The sequence below is a fragment of the Gavialis gangeticus genome, unplaced genomic scaffold, assembly GCF_001723915.1.
Source record: "Gavialis gangeticus isolate Ggan-Ray unplaced genomic scaffold, GavGan_comp1, whole genome shotgun sequence".
Taxonomy (NCBI): Eukaryota; Metazoa; Chordata; order Crocodylia; family Gavialidae; genus Gavialis; species Gavialis gangeticus.
Window position 1 is genome coordinate 49020209 of NW_017729006.1, and position 22834 is coordinate 49043042.

At 42.0% G+C, this 22834-nt stretch overlaps 1 protein-coding gene across 1 annotated transcript in view; it reads right to left on the minus strand.

The window, feature by feature from the left end:
• The window catches only part of GABBR2 (gamma-aminobutyric acid type B receptor subunit 2), a 1245145-nt gene that overhangs the window by 469426 nt on the left and 752885 nt on the right, over nt 1-22834 (minus strand). The window contains exon 8 of the mRNA XM_019509192.1: nt 12823-12883. Within this exon, the coding sequence (XP_019364737.1) occupies nt 12823-12883 (61 nt within the window). The remainder of the gene's footprint in view (nt 1-12822; nt 12884-22834) is intronic.

Here is a 22834-nt window from a genome sequence, read left to right on the forward strand (position 1 = left end):
GTATGCGGTTTTGTGGCACATACTGCACAGTCTGCATATGTTGCACAGTCCGGATATCCAGGGGTCGGAAACATCCCCTCCCCCGAAGCAGTGCATGCTTAAGCAGCATGTACTGCTAAAAAGCAGAGCCGAGCCGCTTGGAGCTGAGTTGTGGCTGCTGGCCAGGCTCTGCCGGGCAGCATTGCCATGGCTACAGCTCTGGGAGGCCCCCAGGACTCCAGGTAAGGCTGCTGGGGCCAGCACAGTGCTAGCCTCAGCTTCCCCTATGCCACATGGGGCAACTTGCCCCGTCTCCAGGGACAAGAAGTGTTGGTGCACTGCTACTTGTCCCCAGGGAGCCAACGTCCATGCACATCTGGACGGGCCCCAAGAGTCTTCTTTCCAAACAGTAATTTAGCAATGTCTTTAAAGTCTGTGATTGCTACACTAGGGATTTTTGCAAAGGAACAATGGCTTATAGTAACTTGCTGCTTCCACAAAAGTTCACACACCTGTAAACAGGTTTCCCTCTTTTCAGAAAGTATCAGTCCTGAATATCAGCCTGGAATCTAGAGCCATGTGTTGGGCCTGTAGGTCTCCTAGGCCACATATGAATTTAGTCACTTCAGCTAGGTACAGGCATTACACTTTTACCAGTATAAGTGTTCAGAAACTGGTCTATACTTGTAACAGAACAGAAGTTCAGCACACATAGACTAGTCTAAAAAATGCAGAACCCCCCTGTACCAAGGGGCAAATGGGTGTTCTGTTTGCCATCTATCTAAACTACTCTGCTTACAAAAAAACCACATGACTTAGATCGAGTCTGACTCAGGCTTTATGAATATCTGTACCTAGCCTTCAGGGTGGCTCCAAAATAACCAACACAGTACATATAGAGCCATCTCAAACCAGCATGATGAGCCATTGTATAGGAAATGCTAAGGACAGGATTGCATCTGAAATCCCACACCTCTTTTTGACAGAGGTACGTGCCTCAGGACTACAGGGAAGTTTCTCTATCCGCTTGGGATCCACAACCCTGGTACCTTTACCTGAGATAGAGAAAGATCTAAGGCCTTTCTCTGAAGAACTGAGCAGGAGAAAGTTTAAAACACAACTAAAAAAGAAGCAAATAAAGGTCCCCTTTTGAGAGACATGGTGTAGTGATTAAATTATTCTGCCTAGATATGGAAAATTCAGGTTTGATTATCTTCTTCTGGGTGTGGGGCTTCAACCCTTCCTTTCTAACTTCTCAGGAGAGTGCCATAACCACCAGGCTAAAAGGTATGTTCAGGCTGGGGCAACAGGGCTCAACCTACATCCTGTGGGCCAGGTCCAGCTTGTGGAGCCTTGTCGTCTGGTCTGTGGAGTTCCCCACAGGTCCAGAAATTTGGCAGCAGGAAAGCAATGGCAATTAATGCTGCCACTGATCCCTTGCTGTCATATTTCCAAGCCCTGCATGCCAGCTGACATAGCCCCATCTGCTGGGTCATGCTGGCATATGGCATAGGGGGTGGGGTGACATGCTGATCCAGTACATGTGGGGCTGAGGTCAGGATGACAGGCCTGATCCAGCATGTACAAGACCAGAGCCCAATCCAGCGCATGGGGCTATGACCATGCACCAGCTTGTGCCTGTGTGCCAATCGAGTGCTGGATCTGGCCTGCAGACTAATCTCATGCATTGGATCTGGCCCACAAAGTATTCTCCCTGGGTTGAGGTATACTCCATGCCTCCATTTGAAGCATTACTAGTATTGAGAAAATAATTCAAGATTTATTTGTGGGAATGGTTAAAAGGAGTAAAAGTGCCTGAGGAGTAAGAGTAGACTCATGGCTAAGGAACTCACCTGGGAGGGGTGATACCTGGCTTCCAGACCCTGCTCTGTGGACTGTGCATATAGACTGGGTTAAACAAACATTGCATAAAATAGAAAAGCTGTCTTTTCAGAAGGAGTGGAAGCCAGGACTGCTCCCCACTTCAGGCTTTAAGTAGTTGGCCTCAGATAGGTTCACTCTTGCTCTCTGATGAGAAATGAGTATTTATTAAAATAATTTGATAAAAATGGTATAACTGAAGGGTTTGGGGAGAATTCTCAGATCTAGAAGAATTACTAAAGTCAATCAATACGACTTCTTTAAGAAGGATGAAATAGACAAAAGGGGAGGGGAGCAGTATGCCAAAATGATTTTGTCTCCTGTGTAAAGTTACTGGTATTCCTGAATTTCAGACTTTCAACATAATTCTGCACTATTGTTTGAAATGATAAATCATTAAGATGGAATATTGATGGATGGGGCCTTCTTTCAGACCAGCAAATCAAGCTGGAGATCAGCATGTATAACTATGTAAACATAGATTTATAACATGTATTACTCTAGGGATTTTGCTTGAGGATGAGGAACATCCTGAAGGTTTCTTGCTGCCATTACTAACTAACTTGGAGTTTCTAAAAGTGTAGATAATACTTTTTATGTTAAAAATTACTATAACCTACTCTGGGTAAAGTGTTTAGACCTTATTCTAAGCTAAATTGATCCCTAAACTAAAAATTAGTGGTTGCCTATGTGCAAGTGAGCACAACCTAATTAAGTTTGTTATATGCAAATGAAACAGAGTTGACAAGTTTTATTTATATAAACTGCACTAAGCACACAACAACTATATGGAAAAAAACATTAAGGTTGTAAAGTCAAGGACTTAAAAAGTTTGGAAAAGCCAAGAAATAAGTTTCTCTTCTTAACCATGCTCCAGCTTGCCTGTATGTACATTATGATACAGTCTAATGACATGATTATATTTTCCAAAGGACATCTGCCCCCTTCAGTGTTTAGCTAATGAGCAGCTGCTTGTTGTTTTTCCTCATTGTTCACTGGATGACCCATACCTTATTTACAGCACACTATTCAAACTACTCAGAAGAGAAAATGGCAAATTTCCTTATAACCTTATCTATAGTGTTAAAGTATCTAAGGTGTCCCAATGGTCACAGTGGCCTCGAGACTGACTTGACTTGCTAGTATTCAGATACAGATACTTCATAAATATTAATCAGTCTTCACAAAAACCCTGTGAGCTGAGATTATTGTATTGTCCTTATATATCTCATATTACAGATAGGGAACACAGGCTGGTATAGCATGGAAATTTTCCACTGATCATAGATACTTGATTAGAGACACCTAACTTTTTTAAGGGCATTTACTGGTATCTTAAATAACATTAAGCATAGACTTATAGAAAAACAGGGCTGGAAGGGACCTCGGGAGGTTATCTAGTCCATCCCTCTGCTCAAGGCATGATTAATCCTCTCTAAACTATCTCATCCAAGTGTTAGTCTATCCAGCTCTTAAAGAATCCCAAGGATGCAGATTCTACACCCTCTCTAGTAATCTATTCCAATCCACACAGTTCAAAATTTCTTTCCAATCCCCAACCATTAATTCTGGTTTTGTCTGCAGTGGCTACATAGAGCTGTCTATCATCATCATCTTTATAACTGCCTTTCCAGCATTTGAAGAGTTATCCAGAGGAAATAATCCCAGCTATTCCAACCTTCCCCTGTGAGTCATGTTTCCTAGACATCTAATAATTTTTGTTGCTCCTGTCTTGACTCTTTTTAATTTGTCTACACCTTTCTAGAGTTGTGGTACCCAAAAATCAACACAATACTCCAGGCCTCACCAGTGCAGAATAGAGCAGAAGAAACACTTCTTTTGACCTGCAAACAACACTCTTGTTAATACAACCCTATATGCTGTTGGCTTTTTGGGGGGCCAAAACAGCACATTTTTTAGTTCTATTCATCTTATGAGTGGTGGGTCTTACTTTTCAGCAGCATGCCTGTTTCCATGCAGGTGGGATTGTAGACATATCCTATAAATTCACAAAACTGGTCCCACTGATTTTAGTGGCAGAAAAATGGACTCAGCACTTCAGCAATGAGACACCAGGGTTTCAGTATGGGTAGCCTAAAACTGCGTACCCAAACCAGGGATCCTCCAGTCTTGCCTCTATCCTTGGGAAAACCTTTGAAAAAATGATCAAGTATCACATCTGTGGGAGCCCAGCAGGAAAAATACTGCTGAAGGGCAACCAGCATGGATTCATAGCAAGTAGATCCTGTCTGACTAACCTTCTTTCTTTCTGTGACCAGGTCACAAAATGCTTAGATGCAGGAGTTGAGGTAGATGTCATCTACTTGGATTTACTTTGATACGATATCTCATCCTGTTCTCATAAACAAACTGAGCAGCTGTGACATAATTACATGGTCAGGTGGGTGGGAAATTGGCTTAAGGGTTGCACCCAGAGAATGGTGGTGGATGGGTCAGTATTGACTAGGAAAGATGTAGGCAGTGGGGTCCCCCAAGCCTCGGTCCTTGGACTGGCACTGTTCAATGTCTTCATCAATGACTTGGATGAGGATGTGGAGAGCACTCTGTCCAAATTCATAGATGACACAAAATTATGGGGTAAAGTAAACACACTAGTGGGAAGGGATCAAATCCAGGTGGACCTGGACAGGTTGGAAAAGTGGGCAGAAAAGAATAGGATGCAGTTCAACAAAGACAAGTGCAAACTGCTGCATCTAGGGAGAAGGAACCACCAACACACCTATAGGCTAGGGGAGGACCTACTCAGCAGCACAGCAGCTGAAAGGGCTCTTTTGACCCCTGGATATCTAGGGGTTACAAAATAATGTTGAAAAAAAAAAACCTGGAGTAGCGCACGCTCAGGCAGCATGCACTGCTGAAAAGTGGAGCTGGGCCGCACAGCTGTACTGTGGCTGCCTGCCAGGTTTCGCCTGGCAGGATCACCGTGGCTGCAGCCCTGGGAGGCTCTCAGGACTCTGGGTAAGGCTGCTGGGGGCAGCCCAGTGCTGGTCCCAGCCTCCGTTACTGCCCCTGGGGTAACTTGCTGCATGCCAAAATGCACGTGGCATGGGCATTACCTGGGGACAAGTATTTGTGGCACAAGGTGCACCGCGGCTACTTTTCCCCAGGGAACCAAACGCCCATGCATGTCTGGATGTGCTCATTGCCTCTAGAGGGAAGAGGGACACACTTGGGCAGCACAGGACTGGTGACATTCTAAAACGCTGATTTTCATGCTGGGCATGATAGAGATGTACCTGCATACACAAACTCTTCTGTTTGTCTTACTCTGAACCTCCTCCATGCTATGCCTTTTTTGTCCTTTCCCCACACAATTCCTCATCCTAGTTTCCACTGCTTATCATCTAATGTCAATCAGTGTTCCTTGGCATTTCCTGCACCAGGTCCTGGTTCCAGTCTGAGTCCCTTTGCCCAACCAGTCTCTGTCTTCCCTTCTTCCCCATCCCAGCAAGACCCAGCCAGGAGACTGTTTAACAATTTTGCAAGAATTGTTTAAATTAACAACATCAACGGTACATTAATAACAACAACATCAACACTTATTTGCTACTACGACTATTAATTAAATTAAAAAGATTGGAAATAAAAAAGTTTCTGGCTCAGTGCTTCCTTCAGGGCTTTGAGCCAGTTCACTGAGCCATTCACCCTCAAACTTTTTCTTTTAGTCCTGGCCCCATGTATTTCCTGCTTCGGTCTATGTATGTACCAGCTTTTAGAAGAAGGCTGGTGAGAGGCCTGGTTCTTACCAACTCTGTAGACGAGTAGTTCTAGGAAGATGGAAAAATAAGTTCAAAGTCCCACTGGTTAAGGGGGGCCTAGAACCTGGTCCCCCACTTCATGGATGATTGCTCCTAATAACAAGGCTACAGTAATAATCACAGGATGGCTGCCTCTTCCTCCTCTGGTGTCCACCACCTGCTAGTCATGGATTTTTTGCCTGTCTACAATTTTGCAACTTACTTCTGCCCTAAGTGTCTCCAGGTTTGGTAAGTTGTCATTCTATTTTAGTGAAAGGACCAAGTGGATTCAGAGAAATTCACTAGATCAGCAGAAATTTAGAAAGAACCAGTGTTTTGCTTCTATACTACGCTACATGAAGCTTAAATTCCAGAATTCTGATGTGCATCCATTTGCCAGTAAGATGACTCCTTCCCCTTTTCAGTTGTCTAGGGCTTTTACTGATGAAGGTTATCAGTTCTTCTCTGTAAGATGCATACTGGAAACTCTTTTTTTGACAGTTGCTTTACCCTCAGAACAGCCACCAAGATTTCAGATGCTATTAGTTGACTATAGGACCAAGCTGAGGTGGAACTGTTCAAGTAGCTTTGCCATTTCTTCTCAGAAATCACAGATACTCAGCTGTACTTTCTCTTCAAAGACCACTGGCTGTGGAGGCTCAGAAAGCACTGCTCTTTCCTGTGGAAAATATTGTTGATGGATTTCAATAACTTACTGATAACATTCAGCTTTATGTCTCTTTTCCAATACACTTCAGCAGAATGGGCTTCTTACTTTCTTGGTGCCTGGAGAAGGGCAAAGTGGTGTAGGTTTTGCCTAGATAAGACAAAAATGATGCTGTCTCACAGAAAGGAACACCTAACTGGTGAATAGCTGCTCCTGTACCCTGTTGTTTCAGAGGGATCTTCGGTCTCACCTTTTTTTGTTATCCTCACTACTCCTTAATATCTGCAGATAACAGAAGTTGCCAAGACTACCTTCTTTCATTTCTGACTTTAGCCATTCATGTCAGTTGGACTTGACCAAAGGAATGCCTCCCTGCCAACCATTTGACTGAATTACAGTAATGCTGGGTTAGCTTGGACCCTCTTCAAATGCCACTTGGCTAATTAAATCAATGCAACAGGTTGCTCTATACACTTTCCTATACTAATACAGTAGGAACACAAAAGGACAATACATACACGCTTCGTGTTCTCTACTGCACCCAAGTCATTTCTGTGGCCATTACAGTTCTTTTCCACCACTTATCAAGCACCAAGTGGGTTGAGTGACACCTGACTCCAAGGCTACCTCCTCCTCTTTTGACCTTCTGACAAAATTTAGATTAAAAGAAACTTGTAGGCATCCAACTGGCTATAAAAGAAGTAAAAACAAGACATGACTCCAGAATGTGTTTAGGAAAATAACTGTGACTTTAAATTAAAAATTAAACCCATTAGCTGAAGTTCATGTTCATAACTAAGCCTTTCCTTTCCTCTGGGTGACATGATTAGCTATTCATTGAGTGGTCAAACTATTTGTAGGTAAAAGCATTGAAAAAATGATTCCAGCAAAGATTTGTCCTTAAAATTTCTTAACCTGGACATTTTTCCTACTCCCATAGTTGTCAAGCAGCTTGTAACAATCCTTCCCTTGCTAGGGAAAACTCTTGGCTACCCCAATGCTCCTGTTTCATCCAGCAAAGGCAGTGGCCTTTGAGCCCAAAGGGGCTGTTTTCCCTTGGTGGGACAGCCCTCCTTCTTATTGCCTTCCCCATCCCCTTTGTGACATGCTACCTTTTTATTTATTATATGGGTTGGCACATTCTGTCCAACATTACAGGGATAAGAAAACTTCAATACCTGACAGCACTGCAGACCAATACCAGTTTTCTGCCTTGGCCCACCACTAGTCAATATATTCCAGCAGAGAACTACAGTTCCGTACCCCTTTCATTTACACATAATGGAGTGGTATAAGTGTCCTTACCATCCTGCCAAGTCTTGCCATACACAAACTTTATCCCCAGGGATTGTGTATTTTCTCCAAGGTCATTAATCCAAATATAAACCAAAATACAGACCCTCTGGGATTTGGTTACAATCATGCCCACAATTGATCATCCCTATTAAGAATTACATCTGAAGATTTGTAAATTAGACAGCTGTTAATCTATGAAATATGTGATATATTGATTTATTTTGTATTGCATTAACCTTTGAATGACATATTGTATATCACTAGTTAAATCTCTTACAGACGTCTATGTTCATTACAACAAAACAGTTACTGCCTTAAACAAACTTTTTATCACACGTCAAAATATATTTGTTTGACAAGGCCTTTATTCCACAAATCAATGGTAATTCACATTATATTCTTAAGCTAATTTTAGTGATTGAATGACCTGAGATCCATTTAATTACTTTGCCCAGTATTGATATCAGGTTAAAAGGTCTGTAATTAGCTAGGGTAACTTGTTTACCCATTCTTTTTCTTTTCTTTTTTTTTTAACAACTGGCATCAAATTAGCTTCCTTCCAGGTCCCTGGCTTTTCCTGAGTAGACCAAGATTTATTAAAAATGAGGATATGTGCATCAAGACCCTTTTGGCCTTCTTTAAGAACTCTCTGATCCTGGAAGTTACTTTAGTCACTACAATAGTTACTGTAGAATAAAAAAAATGATGAAAATGCACCCAGCTCAATAGCTGCCGACGCCCTTTTCCTCCAAGAATGTATCCAATGCTGTTTTGAATCTGGCTGAACTGCTAGCTTCCACATCTGGTGGCAATGAGTTCCACACTTCAATTACATGCTGTATGAAAAAGAACTTCCCTTCTATCAGTTTTAAATTTGCTACCTGCTAGTTTCATTTTATGATGCTCGTTCTTATACTGAGACAGTAAATAATACATCCCTGTTTACTTTCTCTTTGTCATTTACTATTTTGTAAATACTTATCGTGTCCCCCCATCAAGTATCTCCTTTCTAAACTGAATAGGCCTAGCCTCTTTAGTCTCTCCTCGTATGGAAGCCCGTCCATCTTTGCTGCCCTTCTTTAAATGTTCTCTAGTTTTTCCATATCCTTTCTGAGGTGTGGGGACCAGACCAGGGCACAGCATTCAAGGTGTGGATGCACCATGGATTTATAAAGGGGCATAACGATACTTCCCATTTTGTTTACATTCCATTCTTAATAATCCCTAACATTTTGTTTGCCTTTTTGATGGCCACTGAGCTGATGTTTTTAGCAAACTGTCTACAATGACTCCCAGATCTCTTTCCTGTGTAGTAACAGCTAATGTAGAGCCCATCATAGTGTAGCTATAGTTTGGGCTATTTTTGCCCAGGTGCATCACTTTACACTTCTTCTTTTGTATGGTGTCAGATATCAACTTCCAAATCTACGAGCCACTGTTTGGTACTATTGCTCAGTGTGTAGATTCCATCAACCCCATCTGGGCATTTGTAAAGATTGCAGTTTTTGGTGAAGTGCTGTGCCATTTGTTGGACACTGCATTTACAAAGGGGGCTGTCCAAGATGTCATCTTACGAAGTGTTTTGAAGTATCCGTATCCAGATCTCAGTCTTTTCAGCTTGACGCATGCCTCTCTGTAAAGGTCATGCCCAATTGGGGGATTCATTTGGTGTTGGTATAAAATGCTGTAGGGAGAGGTCTGACCTTTCCCAGCGGTTGGCCCACTCCATTGTTCCCCATAGGTTTGGTTCAGCATCCCCAGTGTCTTCCAGGAGCTTGTGGGCTTCATGTACAAACAGTTTATGACTTTTAAACCTCTTACGCTTCCATCTGTTTGGGTCTTCAGTTAACAGTTGATGAAGCAGATGATTTTCACCACCTCTTGCCTCTATTGCTAGTAATGATGTTAGGGTCTGTCTTCTTATATCATTTGGTCTAATACCCCAGAGTACAGCAAGTACATCTGTGATTTTTCCAACTTTACACTTATCTATACTGAATTGCATCTGCCATTCAGATTGCCCACTCACTCAGTCATGCCAGATCCTTCTGTAGTTCTTTACAGCCTACCTTGGTCTTTACCACTTGGAATAAATTTGTTATTGGCAAATTTGTCCATCTCACTACTCACCATCTTTTCCAAATCATTTATGAATATGTTAAACAGCATCCCTGGGGGACCCAGCTGTTTACTTTTTTCCATCTTGAAAATTGACCATTTATACTCACTCTTTGCTTTCTATCTTTGAGCCCACTTCTAATCCGCAAGTGGACATTCCTTGTAATCCCATGACTTCCTCATTTAGTTAAGAGCCTCTGCCAGAGGACCTTGTCAAAGGTTTGTTGGCAGTCCAAATATACTTGTCAGCTGGATTGTCCTGATCCACCTGCTTATTGACACTCTCAAGGAACTCCAGTAGGTTGGTTAGGCATGATTTCCCTTTGGCAAGCCATGTTGATTCCTCCTCAGCAAATCATATTCATTCATTTACTGAACTATTTATTTTTATTATTGTTTCTACTAATTTTCCAGGAACAGAAGTTAGTCTCACTGGCCTGTAGTTCCCTGCACCCCCTCCAGAGCCTTTTTAAAATATGGGAATCACATTGGAAGCCCTCCAGTACTCTGGTACTAAGGCTGTTTTTAGTGAAAGGCTGCATGCTACAGTTAAGAGTTCAACAATTTTGCATCTAAGCTCCTTCAGGATTCTAGGGTGAATGCCATCAGGTCCTGGTGATTTACTACTGTTTATCAGTTTCCTCTAAAACTTTATCTATTGAAACCTCAATTTGGGTGAGCTCCACTGACTTGTCCCTACAGAGGAGTGGATCTGATGATAGAATTTCCCTAACATCTTCCACAGTGATGACAGATACAAAGAATGCAGTTAGTTTCTCAGCAATGGTCTTGTCTTCCTTTAGCAGACGTTTTACACCCTGATCATCCAAAGCCCCAACGACTCCTCAGCAGGTCTTTGGTTTGTAATGTATTTAAATAAATTTTTATCAGTACCTTTTGTGTCTCTAGCAAGCTTCTCCTCAAATTCTCTCTTAACTTGTCTTTACATGTGCTAGTTTACAATTGCTTTGTCAGTGTTTATGCTCTTTTTTTATTTTCTTCGTTATGATCTGACTTGAACTTTTTGAAAGAAGCCTTTTTTTCTGCTTATTACCTGTGCAACACTGCCATTAAACCATGCTGGCTTTCTTTTGGTCTGATTACCATTGTTTTTGATTTGTGGTATGCATTTGCTTCGTACCACCAGTATGGTGTTCTTAAGTAGTTCCCATGACACCTGCAAGTTTTTCACCCCTTTAGCAGCCCTTTTTAACTTCTAAGTAGCTTCCTTATTTTGGTGTAGTCTCCCTGTTTTAAGTTAAAGGCTATTGTAGCAGATTTTCTTGTCTCCCCTCCTACATGGATGTCACACCATTTGCACTGTGGCCATTACAGCTGAGCAGCTCAGTAACACTTGCCCTTTGCACCAAATCCTGTGCACTACTTAGGACTAGGCCAAGAACGTAGGTTCCGGGACTAACTCTTGTAGTTTCCAGGATTAACTGCTGCAGGAAGCAGTCTTTATAACGTTAAGAAATTTAGTCTCTGCAACCCAGCCTGATGTTAGATTGACCCAGTCTGGCTGTGGATAGTTGAATTTCCCAACAGTACTGCATTTTCAGCTGTCAGCCTCTCTCATGCTCCTTTAGTATTTCTAGCTTGCTGCTGCCATCCTGGTCTCGGGGGTCAGTAGTATATCCCTAGACATGCTTTTTTTTTTCTATTTAAAACCTAGATTTCTATCTACAAAGATTTTATGGTATCTCTCCTATCAGTTGAAAATCTAACTTATAATTGATGCAATCTTTGATGTAGCGTGCCACTCCTCCACCAGTGTGACCTACTCCATCATTCCTGTATAATTTGTATCCTGGTATTACAGCATCCCATTGATTTTCCTCATTCTGCCATGTTTTACAGATACCTATTATACCTATATGCAAGTGGGGTTCAACTGCCTCAGGGCACAATCCTTGAGGATCGCTCCAAACCATCTCTAATCAAAGCCTATTAAAAAAAGTTTACTATGTCTTTCATCTGGGTTGTAAATCTAGAAGCTGAGGAAACTGCCTGAAAAATCAGTATTTATTCATCATAAATGATGGCAAAGAAACTCCAAATGTCTTCACTACTGAATGGTCTTTGAGATGCTTTAGAGTGGGGCAATATTTGTGGGGAGGTGAGCTGAGCGGAAAGTGTCAGTCCTAAGCAAGAAGGCATGAGCACCACTAAAGAAATGTTCACCATGATGCAAATGATAAACATGGGTAAAAGATCCATTTAAAGGCAGTGCCATAGGTTAATAAAGTCCATGTTGCAGAGAGCCACTGCTTGAAGGATCAGCTTTTGTGACTTGAACCAGCAGGATTACGTTCTAACGATCCCCCAACAATGAGAATATCAATCATTTTTCTAAGCACTTTTTGACCGCATTTTGCCAGATATCCCTTTTACCCTCAACTCTGTAAAACAAACATCAGAATATTCATATCACTTTTTAAAGAAACTCTGGAGACAAGTTGTGCAGCTCAGTTCTAGACTGTAGCCAGCCCTCACAAAGTTGTACATGTGTGGGCTTGTTCTCCCCAGGGGTAACCTGCTGAAAGGAGCCAGTATTGATGACTGGTTCACCATATGCGAGTAGGCTGCCCCTCATGGAGGCATTTCAAATGTTTGTACATTGGGAATTTCTTGGGGAGGGCTGCCTCCTGAATCTGCCTGGCATGCAAAGAGGTAAAATGTCAAAATTTAGCCTTTAGAAAACACAAGCACTGAGTCAAACAAATTTGATATCCATCTTTCAAAGCTCTACATGTGTATTATTTTTCAGAAATGACTGAGCTTAGAACTGAATGTGTCTGCTGCCTGGCACAGCTTTTCAACAGTTCTTTGCCTATTTATAGGTCTATATTTACATCAGAAAATATAACTTCTGTTATTTTTGGGCAAAGGTAAGTGTAAAGGGCTAATACTTAGAATATTTGCTCTCTGATACTGCATTCAGAGCAAGTCTATTTTTTTCTGGGTAACTTTCCATATCCATTACTTCAGATTCCACATAGATTCTTTTCATATTTCTATAGAACTTGAAGCTACTCTTAAGCAAATAAAACTCTCACACAAGCCTGCAATACAAAACACATTTGGAAGATTAATTAAAGGGAATAAACATCCATATCCTACCTTGAAATTGTGTAAATTTGATGGTTCCCATCCTCTCTCCATTTCTGAATACAACTTGACCCTAAATAAAGTAAAGAAGAAACTTATAATAGATTTAAACATGCTTTTATAAAGTCTTTTAATTCCATCAACAGTTCATCCCAGTTGACAGTTAAATTGCCTAATGTGGACTTTTCTAACTTAGAGATCAAACACCACCTGGTATCTTATAGAAGGACTTTCACGAATCTTAAAGTAGTTTTACAGATGGGGAAACAGAGGCAAAAAGCAGGCAATACGTTGCTCAGCAATATCCAGCAAAGCAGTGACAGAGCCATAAACAGAACTCAGGTCCCTGAGTGTCACACTCAGGCTGTCAAGGATAGGTGTAAGGCTTGAGGACCATGTGGCTGTCTCAAGTCAAGCCACCACAAGTGAGGAGTAATTCATCTGAAGTCAGGAGACCTGCTCAGTGTAAAACCAATATAAGGCATAAGTCTTTCAACGTAAGCATTCTACAAAATAAGACTATTGGTCCATCAAATCCAGTAATCTGATTGTGACAGTGGCTTCTACCAAGTACTTCAAAGAAAAATGGGTATCTCCTTAGTACATCAAAACATTGGGAAATTTTCTTTGGAATCTCATCCCAAATCCTTGCAGTAGAGCAGATTATCAAATAACACATGGCAGCCAGGTCTGGTTTCCAGCACATTCTTTTCTTATTTTGGATAAATGTCCAGATCCTATTCTACCTATTGTTTAAGTGGACTTAGATGCCTAAGTGTGATACTGCTCAACCCTGGTCAAGTCCCTGAAAACCATGAATGCCCTTTGCAATACATCTTCATTTGACCCTTAAAAATGAATCACAAAAAAGTATTCACAACTTAGGCACCTAAGTCCCCTTATGCACCCAGCAGGGGATCCTAGGTATTATCAAGGCTTGTGAAAGTATTCAGTACTTTTGAAAATCCTATGTACCTCAATAGCTTTAGATGATAATGAATGCCAAAAGGACAACTAAATGCTGAATAAATATGTATTGTTTTGAATTATTTTAAAATTTAAGGTAGTGTATTTGAGAGCTTGTCTAATTTTATTCCAACTATGTAGTTGGTCCAATAAAAGATAACAACCTAAGAAATCCTTGCCTTTCACATCTCTTTTAAATTTAAAGCCTTTTAGGGTTGTTTTTTTGTTCTTGTATTATAGAACAGAGCAAAAAAGAAGCATGGAAATAGTGTTGACTGTGACCTTCATTAGTAAGGGAGGTCTGTATGTAGTGTACATCTGGCACTGTCCTTTCTTCCTGTCAGATGTTTGGCACAGCCCTAATGGCCATCATTCCAGACTTATTTAGGTCTCACAAGCCTGCTTTATCCATCTGTGGCACTTTAAGGAGCTATACAACATACACAGCTCCCGTGAGAAGGAAATCCTAGTTCCTTCATTCTACATCAAAGCAGCTCTTCAGAAATGGATGGTTGACATACAGCTAGATAGCATAGCTGGTAAATGTATTTGCCTGATGCTACTACTGAGCGAGGTTCGCAACACGACTGAAGTCACAAAAAGAATGAAGTTGGTAGTGTCAAGAGTAGGGTATACTGACTGGTCTGTTTATTATGATTTACCCTGCACCCAATAGCATGCCAGAAGCCTCAAAAAACATAGTTATGATAGATCTCTGCTCTGTCTGGCTCCTACACAACTGCATAGAACTTACCCTTACAAAAGTGGGCTGAACAGTTGACCCAGGGCTCAGGTAATCATGGGGATTACTTCTTAAGTATTTTTGAGGGTGCAATGTGCCCTTAAAGATGAGAGGAAATGTGTTTGCAGTAATATCTTGCTCCCTTTAAAAGTGGATAGAGGTGAATGTCCTCCCCCAGCAGAATGAACAGCTAAGGGAGGAATCCTGGGGAGTTGAAAGCAGTGTAGCTTTGCAGTACCTTCAATATAGTGCTGTGCCTTTAAGCCACAATCATGCCCAAGCTGTCTATAGCTGTGGCAGGTGGATATCTCCCTCTTCCAGGTGCTGTTGCCTCCAAAATGACTGCTTCTTGCCTTAACATCCTGTGTGTGGTGATATCATTTATCCTCATTGGTATACTTGTCACATAATGGTCCATATTCTTCCTGAACTATTTCTGTTCCTTTGGGATTACTTAGATAAGTATACAACTTTTTAAAGAGTTGAATTAATTCCAGAAGCTGGATGTTTCAAATTAATTTTCAGACAGATTCCAGAGTTGACTTGTGCTACCAAGTACTTTCAATATTCTGAAATTTCAGTGGGGTGTTTGTTGGGGCCAGGCAAAGTTTTGGTAGCTGATTTGATTTGGAGGAGATTTGGCCCGATTCAGCAGCCAAATCTCCAAATCCGAATCGAATCAGGAGACCCATTAAAAGTTCCGAATCGATTTGGAAGCCTCCAAATTGATTCAGAGAGATTCGGAGATTTGACCATAGACTAAACAGGCAGCAGGCCTTGACCACGCTGGACACAGCTGCCTCCAGTTGATAAGTCTGTTGTGGTAGGTGGAGGGAGGGAAGGGGCATGGGGGTGGGCATATAAATGCCTCCACAGCAAGAGAAGGATTGAGGCTGGGACAAACTGCCCAGCCAGGGCAGGGGAGTGCAGGACTTGGGGAGGGGGGCTTCCACTACTGCATGCCACCTGTCTGTGAGGCTAGCTCCAGCAGTCCTGGCTCTGCCTGCCCCACAGAGTGCAGTCGAATGGGGGCTGTTGGGGGGCTGCAGCCACCCTAAAATTCCCCATAGCCCCTGCTGCCGGCCCCACCCCGATCCAGGTACATGCCTCTGCCCTCATGCCCTCCCACTGCTTGCCCAGCTGGGGTGTGGCGGGGCAAAGCTGCGGCTTGTCCAAGAGGTGTGGGGAGGCTGGAGTGGCTTCCGCCACTGTGCGCCGCTTGTCTGAGGTAGCACAGCAGCACCATCCCACGCCTCCCCCGCCTGGCTGGGTGAGGGGCAGGAGGGCATGGCCCCTGCTCCCAGCACCTTCCGCCCAGAGTGAGCCGTGTCTGCATCATATCTCCCCCCTCCCCTCCCAGCTGGGCAAGCAGCAACAGGGCATAGCCTCCATGCATCCCGCGCCCACCCACCCCAGCTGGACAAGTGGTGGCAGGGCAGAGCCCCCGCTCCAAGTGCCTTCTGCCACCCAGCCAGAGCACAGCCCGGCCCAGTCCGCCCTGTGCAGATCTTGGGGCACACACCCGCTCCCATGCCCTCCCAGATTGGTGGCAAGAGCCTCCAGAGGAGCCACTGGAAGAGCACCTCCCGGGTCAGCGGCACGCAATGGCAGAAGACCCAGTCCTCAAGTCCTGCGCCCCCCCCACCCCCCAGCTGGGCAGCTTGTCCCAGCCGCAATCCCTTCCTTGCTGTGGGGGCGTTGATCTGCTCCCGCCCCATGCGCCGTCCCTCCCCCTTCTGTCCACCACAGCAGACCTACCAGCTGAAGGCAGCTGTGTCCAGTGTCCTTGAGGACTGCTGCCTGTTTAGTCTATGACTGAATCAGTGGTGAATCTCTGGATCTGAAAATTGGCCAAATCAAATCACTGTCCCTCTGAATCAGCCGAATACAAACCTGAAGCAAATACTTGCTGCTTTGCACAGGGCTACTGTTTGTTAAGCAGTATGGATGAAGTTTCCCTTTACCAAAAAGGGGAGCATAAAATGTAGGAGCAGGATTATACAAACTTATCTTGCAAACTAGCTATTTTTAAATAGCACTGAAGTGTTCCATGGATTGTATCAATTCAACCTTAATTTTTAAGTATTACTGCTCACATTGGGAAAATACATAGCAGATATACTTGCAGATACACTTATGTTCACAAACTTACTAGTGATATTTGAGCATCAGGTAATCTACTTTCAGTTTGATTTATTATCATAATCTTAGTATTTATTGTTTCAATAAGTGTCAGGATAACAGAATCTGAATTTAAATATGTATGGACAAAATGCTCTTCCTTGGTCAAGCCATCCCCACTTTAGAAGATGATTCCTGGCAATAGTCTGGGAGAACAACTGGTTCAAATCCATAATCCTTTTTTTTCTGGATGAAGGCTGACATCAAAGTTCCACAGCGTATGTATTTTGTCTAAAGCTGATATGGACAATTGACATCTTTCTGGTATGGTGGCAATGAAGAGTTTAAGAACATTGACATTTCTGTACTGAATCAGATAGAGTCAATCTAGTCCAGGGATCCATAACAGATACTTCAGAAGAGGGTGGAAGAACTCATCAGTAAAGAAAAGTGCAACAATCTACATATCACTTTAGGCTAAAACTACACTTCGCCTTAAGCATAAGATTTTGTTTTTAATGATGACAAGTTTGGCATTTGGGTAAGTAGTTTGGCTTAGTGGCTAGAATTGAGAGTGCTCTGGTAGCCACTGGTCTGTGATGTGACTTTAGGCAAGTCAGCTCACCTCACATTTCAGTTTCCCATCTGTAAAATGGGGATGATAATAATGCTGGCCTCCTTTAAAATCTATTTCTAAAAGTGCACTACAAGAGTTAACTATTATTAACAATTTGCACAGAAGTATCCAACACCTGGCTAAATCAGAGACAGATTCTATTTCACCTATTAGGCTTCTGTATACACTTAGACACCTAAATGTGATTCCATTGCACCTTGTTCAAATACCTGAAAATCCACATGGCATCTACTTTAATACACCATCATCTGTCCCTTATGAGTCCCAAGAAAGCAGTGAGGAGGAGGACAAAGACCCATCCACCTTTTGCTTTAACACTTTTTCAGGGACTTGAGCAGCTTGAATAGACTCATGCTGGGGCACCTAATCGACAGACTGGAATCTGACCCAAAGTGTTTAGTCTCAATGATTTCTTGTAACAGTAAATTCCACTGTCTAATTAAGCATTTTTCTGAAAGATAAGTAGGTTTTTTTTGCATCAGTTTTGATGTTAGCAAGCTTTTAACATTGAAAGCTGTCTTGTTCTTGTGAAAAAAGACCAGAATTCTAAGCTTCAGTAGTTTAACAGAGGGTAGTCAACTAGGGCACCAGCCAGGGGTGCCTGCTTAGAGGGGGCACAAGAACATCACTCACATTTGGCCTGACACCTGCCTCCGCTCCTGCTGAAGGTGCAGGCTCTGGTAGGTATGCCTTTGCTAAGTTATAGTTTATTAGATCTGTTCAAATGCTATTGACAGGGAAATGACCATAAGATTTCATTGTTTTCGTATTTTACTTCCTGGGCTCCTGATATTTTCCAAGTTTATTGTATCAGCAATATTTTGACCCATCTCGAAGATGCAAGAATGTAATTTCTCACCTGATGATTAAAAAGAAAAAATATTCACACTGATATGCTGTGGAATTATTCACTGATGTGGATCAAATAGTATTATTCTAAATAAATGTAAGTATTTGGATAAATTAGGTATTAGAAATAACAGCTATAAATTTAAAAGCACTGTGTTGACATTTTCCACTTTGTAAAATGTGTTGAAATATATTATTGTTGGTAAAATATGAACAAAGCTTTCAGGTTATGCCGAAGAAAGTATACACTGGAAAAATTATATGACAATTTATTCCCCATGATGCATCAAATTATTCACAGCACAGTGTTTTAACCAAAAAAGGCTCCTTAAATAATGCAAGTAAGTCAGATAAGTTATTAGCTGAGGAGAGACAACATTTGCTTAATATTTTATCAGTCTGAATATTGCTTAAGGTGCTGTTCACAACCTTCTTGAAAAATTACATCTATGATGCATGTTATATACATAGATATAGTTGTCAAAAGCACCACTGCAAGAAATTTAAGGTCGCTGCCTAACATACATATAATTCTATTAACACTAATATTTTAAAAAGTAAATGGCTCACAGCATAGTGGGGCTGAAACATGTCCAACATTCAATTTATAGAATTGAACTGAACTTTTATCTATAGAAGTGTCATTACTGGTCCAGGACTTAATATTGCCCGCACTGCATCAGTCAGGTATAGATTTCAGGGAAATTCCTTACATGCTGGCTCTTGCATATTGACTCTAAACTTCTTTAATGTTTAGAAATATTGTAACTTAAAACAGTAACAGGGAATTATAAGAAGGTAGATAGTGGCATTAACTCCAAACTTCAGCTACTGTTTCACTCAAAGATGAGAAAATTTCAGTTACACATAAATGGATATAATAAATAAATAATTTTACTCTTTTTATGTAAGAAATCAATAGAGGCAGAACTTATAAAGAAGCCTGCCAACATTTCAGACTTATGTTTCATGGGAACAAGTCAATGATTTAGACCGATATTGCACAAGAGATAACATCTGAAGATAACATATTACTTGTAATTTAATGCATATGCTCCATGACCCCAGTCGACTCAATACTTTGAGTTCAAGATAGTAAATCTCAAGATTTATCAAGAGAATTGCCTTCTGTAGACTGTACTCATAAATTACTAACAATATTTTTTCTTGATCTAAGTGAATGGAACATTTGAATAATGGATATGTCTAATGCACTCAGTAGGCCCTGACCTTGCAAAAGCGCAAGCAAGTGCAGTCATTTACAAACATAAATAGTCCTGCTGAAGTCACTAGGACAACACCTGGCTACAAAGACTTGGCTTTGTGGGTATAGGTGTTGCCTGTGACTGTATCAACACATAGTACTCCGTGTTATGACGTCTGATCTTTTGATGACACTACAAACGTGTGCTAGATACTTATTAGCAGTTGGTTCTAGCAGTTTGACCTCTTTGCTAATGTGCAGATGCATGATTTTTTTTAAAACAAAAGGAGCATTGATTCCTTCAGAACCAGGTTCCCAGTGTTGATTGAAGTTTCCTAGGCAGACTGAGAATTTTACATCTATAAAGTATGTAGATGGATTTCTTTAACAAAAGTTGAATGCCCTCCTGAATTCCTTAGACATTATTTTGTAAGATCACTTAATACACTATACACTCCATTTAGACCAGGGGTGGCCAACTTGTGGCATGTGTGCCACAAATGGCATGGTCAGCCTCTGCATGTGGCATATGGCAAATTATGGTGGGGACAGGAACAGCAGCCAAGCAGCAAATCAGGCAGGGGAAAGTGATCTGAGTGGTATTTGGGGAGGGCATGGGGCTTAACATGTGGTGGGCCTGCCAAAAAAGGGTGGCCCCACTGATTTAGACAGTCTCAGTCTGTGCACAGGATTTAATTCCAGTGCACACTGAGTTGCCTCTTGGACAGCCATAACAATCAAATGATGTCATAATGGCCTATATATTCACTGAATAAGTATCTTAAATACTGGTTATTCTTCTGCACTATATTTTGTTCAGTTTACTGTCTTCTGAACACAGAGTTACATCCATTTCAAGTATGTGAAAGTGCCACTGTAGGGCAGGGGGGGAGGGGTCCCTGGCTACCTGCAGAGATGGATGCCCCTTCCCCACCCCCATTTAGGGAAGTCTGCCCTGCTCTCACCTTTGATATAAAGTGAATAGATGCAGTGCAGGAGGCTGCCATATTTGTGGCCCTGGTGTACTGGGCCAATCACACAGCTCTGAACCTTTCCTACACACATCCTATGTCTCGCACATGGCATCCAAATTCACTTGCTACCCCCCTGGCCTCTCACTGGGCTGCACTTGGCCTCTGGCCCATCTAGGCCTCAGGGCCTACTCAGTGGGCTTTGGCCCCTTGGCCTCTTACTGGAGCACTCTGAACCCTCTCTGGGTCATCATTCTCTAACCTCTCTCTGGGCCGTACTTCACTTTCTGTAGGCCTCAGCTCCTTCCTGGTGGATCTTGGCTCCTCTCTGGACCTTTTGCCCCTCAGGCCTCAGGTCCTTTCCAGTGGACCTTGGCCCCAAGCCTTTCTCCTCTGTGGGGTGACCCACAAGGTGATTCATCCTCACCTTTCACTGGGGAGGCACAGGTGTGGCATTTCCTGGAGGCTGCCCCACCACAGGCAGCCCTACCACACCATCCAATCCAGCAGAGTGGAATTTCAGGTCTTACCCAGGACCCAGAAGGAACCTCTTGCATCTCCAGAGTTCCTACCCTAACCTCCAGTGTTATAAGAGCTGCAGTCCTCAGGCCGAGCAATGTTACTCCTTTAGATCTTCAGATGTAACTGCCAGCACTGCTCCCAGGGTCTGGGCTTATACTCTGTCTCCCCAGCCCTTCTCCAATTAGGTAGCTCCTTGTAGTCAGGTGACTACCTAATTGGGCCTGAGTCCACCTGCTGGCTGCTCCACAGCTTGCCTGATGGTCTTAAAGTGGCAGGCACAACTAGTGCACTGCCACAGCCACTAATCAACTCAACTTCCACAGCTGATACATCTGCTTTTTCTCAGTACTGTATTAAAATTAGATACAGTCTCAATAAAAACTTTAATGTATGCTTCAGTTCTAGAAAACACCTCAGCATATGCATGTGTCCCATTACAGGCACATGCTGAACTATTTTCATGAACAGATTAATAATTTATAAATTTAACAATAATATGTAGCTTGACCTCCTGTCTAATAGTTACAGAATCATATGCACTGGGTGCATCAACATGTGAAATTAAGGCAACTCAATAAACTCCAGAGCTGTTTGAGCCACAGTCAGCTAGTCCTGGATGAAGTGTCTACACATGCACTTGAGACAGCAGCTATTTGAGCCGAGATAGAGCAAGCCCGCAGCTGGCTGGGCTGACTGGGAGCAATATATGCCTACAGTCAACATCGGCAGATAAGATTCTTTGGGTGAATCTGATATCTTTTATTAGACTAACTTAAGTAGTTGGAAAAAAAATTTTAAGCAAGCTTTTGGTTTTAAAAACCTGTCGTCAGACTTAGGAAGTTTCTGCAGTTGGTGTGCGCTCTTCCTAGATGGAATGAATAGTAAAGCAGCCAGAGGCTGGGCTGGAATGCATGTGAGACAAGCAGTCAGTGAAGATGTAAATTGAGGAGTCAGTGAATGAGGGACAGGCTGGGTGGTGGGGGAGAAGGGGGATGAATGTAGCTGTTAAATAGTGGAGAGGTACCTGGGGAGTCAGATATCAGGCAGGTTATAATGTGTCATAAATCCAATGTCTATATTTAGTCCATGATTTTTAGTGTCCGGGAGGTTGATGAAGTGAAGTTCATAGGCTCGTCTCTGGGAGGTGTTTTGTAAGTTTCCTCAAACAGTCCCTGACAGTACTATCCTACAATGGAGTTAGTTTACTGTGCCCTAATACTGGCAGACATGTAGACTGCAATACTTTATTGAGGAACTAATTAGTCTACTCTGCAGTAAACTGCATGTGTAGATGCACCTAGTGACTCCTAAAACATGTGGTCTTCAGTATCTCTTAGAGCATACCTTTCAGAAATATAGTCAGTCTTGATTTAAAGTCTTCAGAAGCTGCAGAATAAATAACACCATTACAATGGTGACTGTTGAAGATTTGTAACTTATATCTATTTGAATTTGCCTAGTTACAGCTTCTAGCCATTGGCTCTTATAATGCCTTCGCTTATTTAGTTAAGAAAGACTACTACTATCAGAAGTTTTCTTCCCATACAGACCATGAACAAGTCACCCCCTATCCATTTTAGATGACAAAAGAGACTGAGTTTCTTGTGTCTTTAAGGCTGATCTATACACAGTTTTTATATGAGTTTAGCTATTTCATTGAGGGGTGTAATTGTCTACCAAAATGGTTAAATTGATATAACCCCTGGTATGAACGTAATTTACCACTATAATGCTGCCTTATACCAGTTCCATTTATTCCTTCCTCTACAGGAACATCTATAATGGTAGAGGGCAAAGTTATATGACCATAACTATGTCCACATTTTGGGGATGGTGGAGTTATTTCACTTTAGTTGAGTATTGTTACAGAAGTACAACTTTTTCTCCACAAGTCAGTTTTTGAACTTTCTCTAAACATCCATTTTTTCAACATCCTTTTTGAAATATGGACAACAGAGCTGTAATCTAACAATGGCCTCAGTATAGCCATATATAAAAATATCACTATCCTA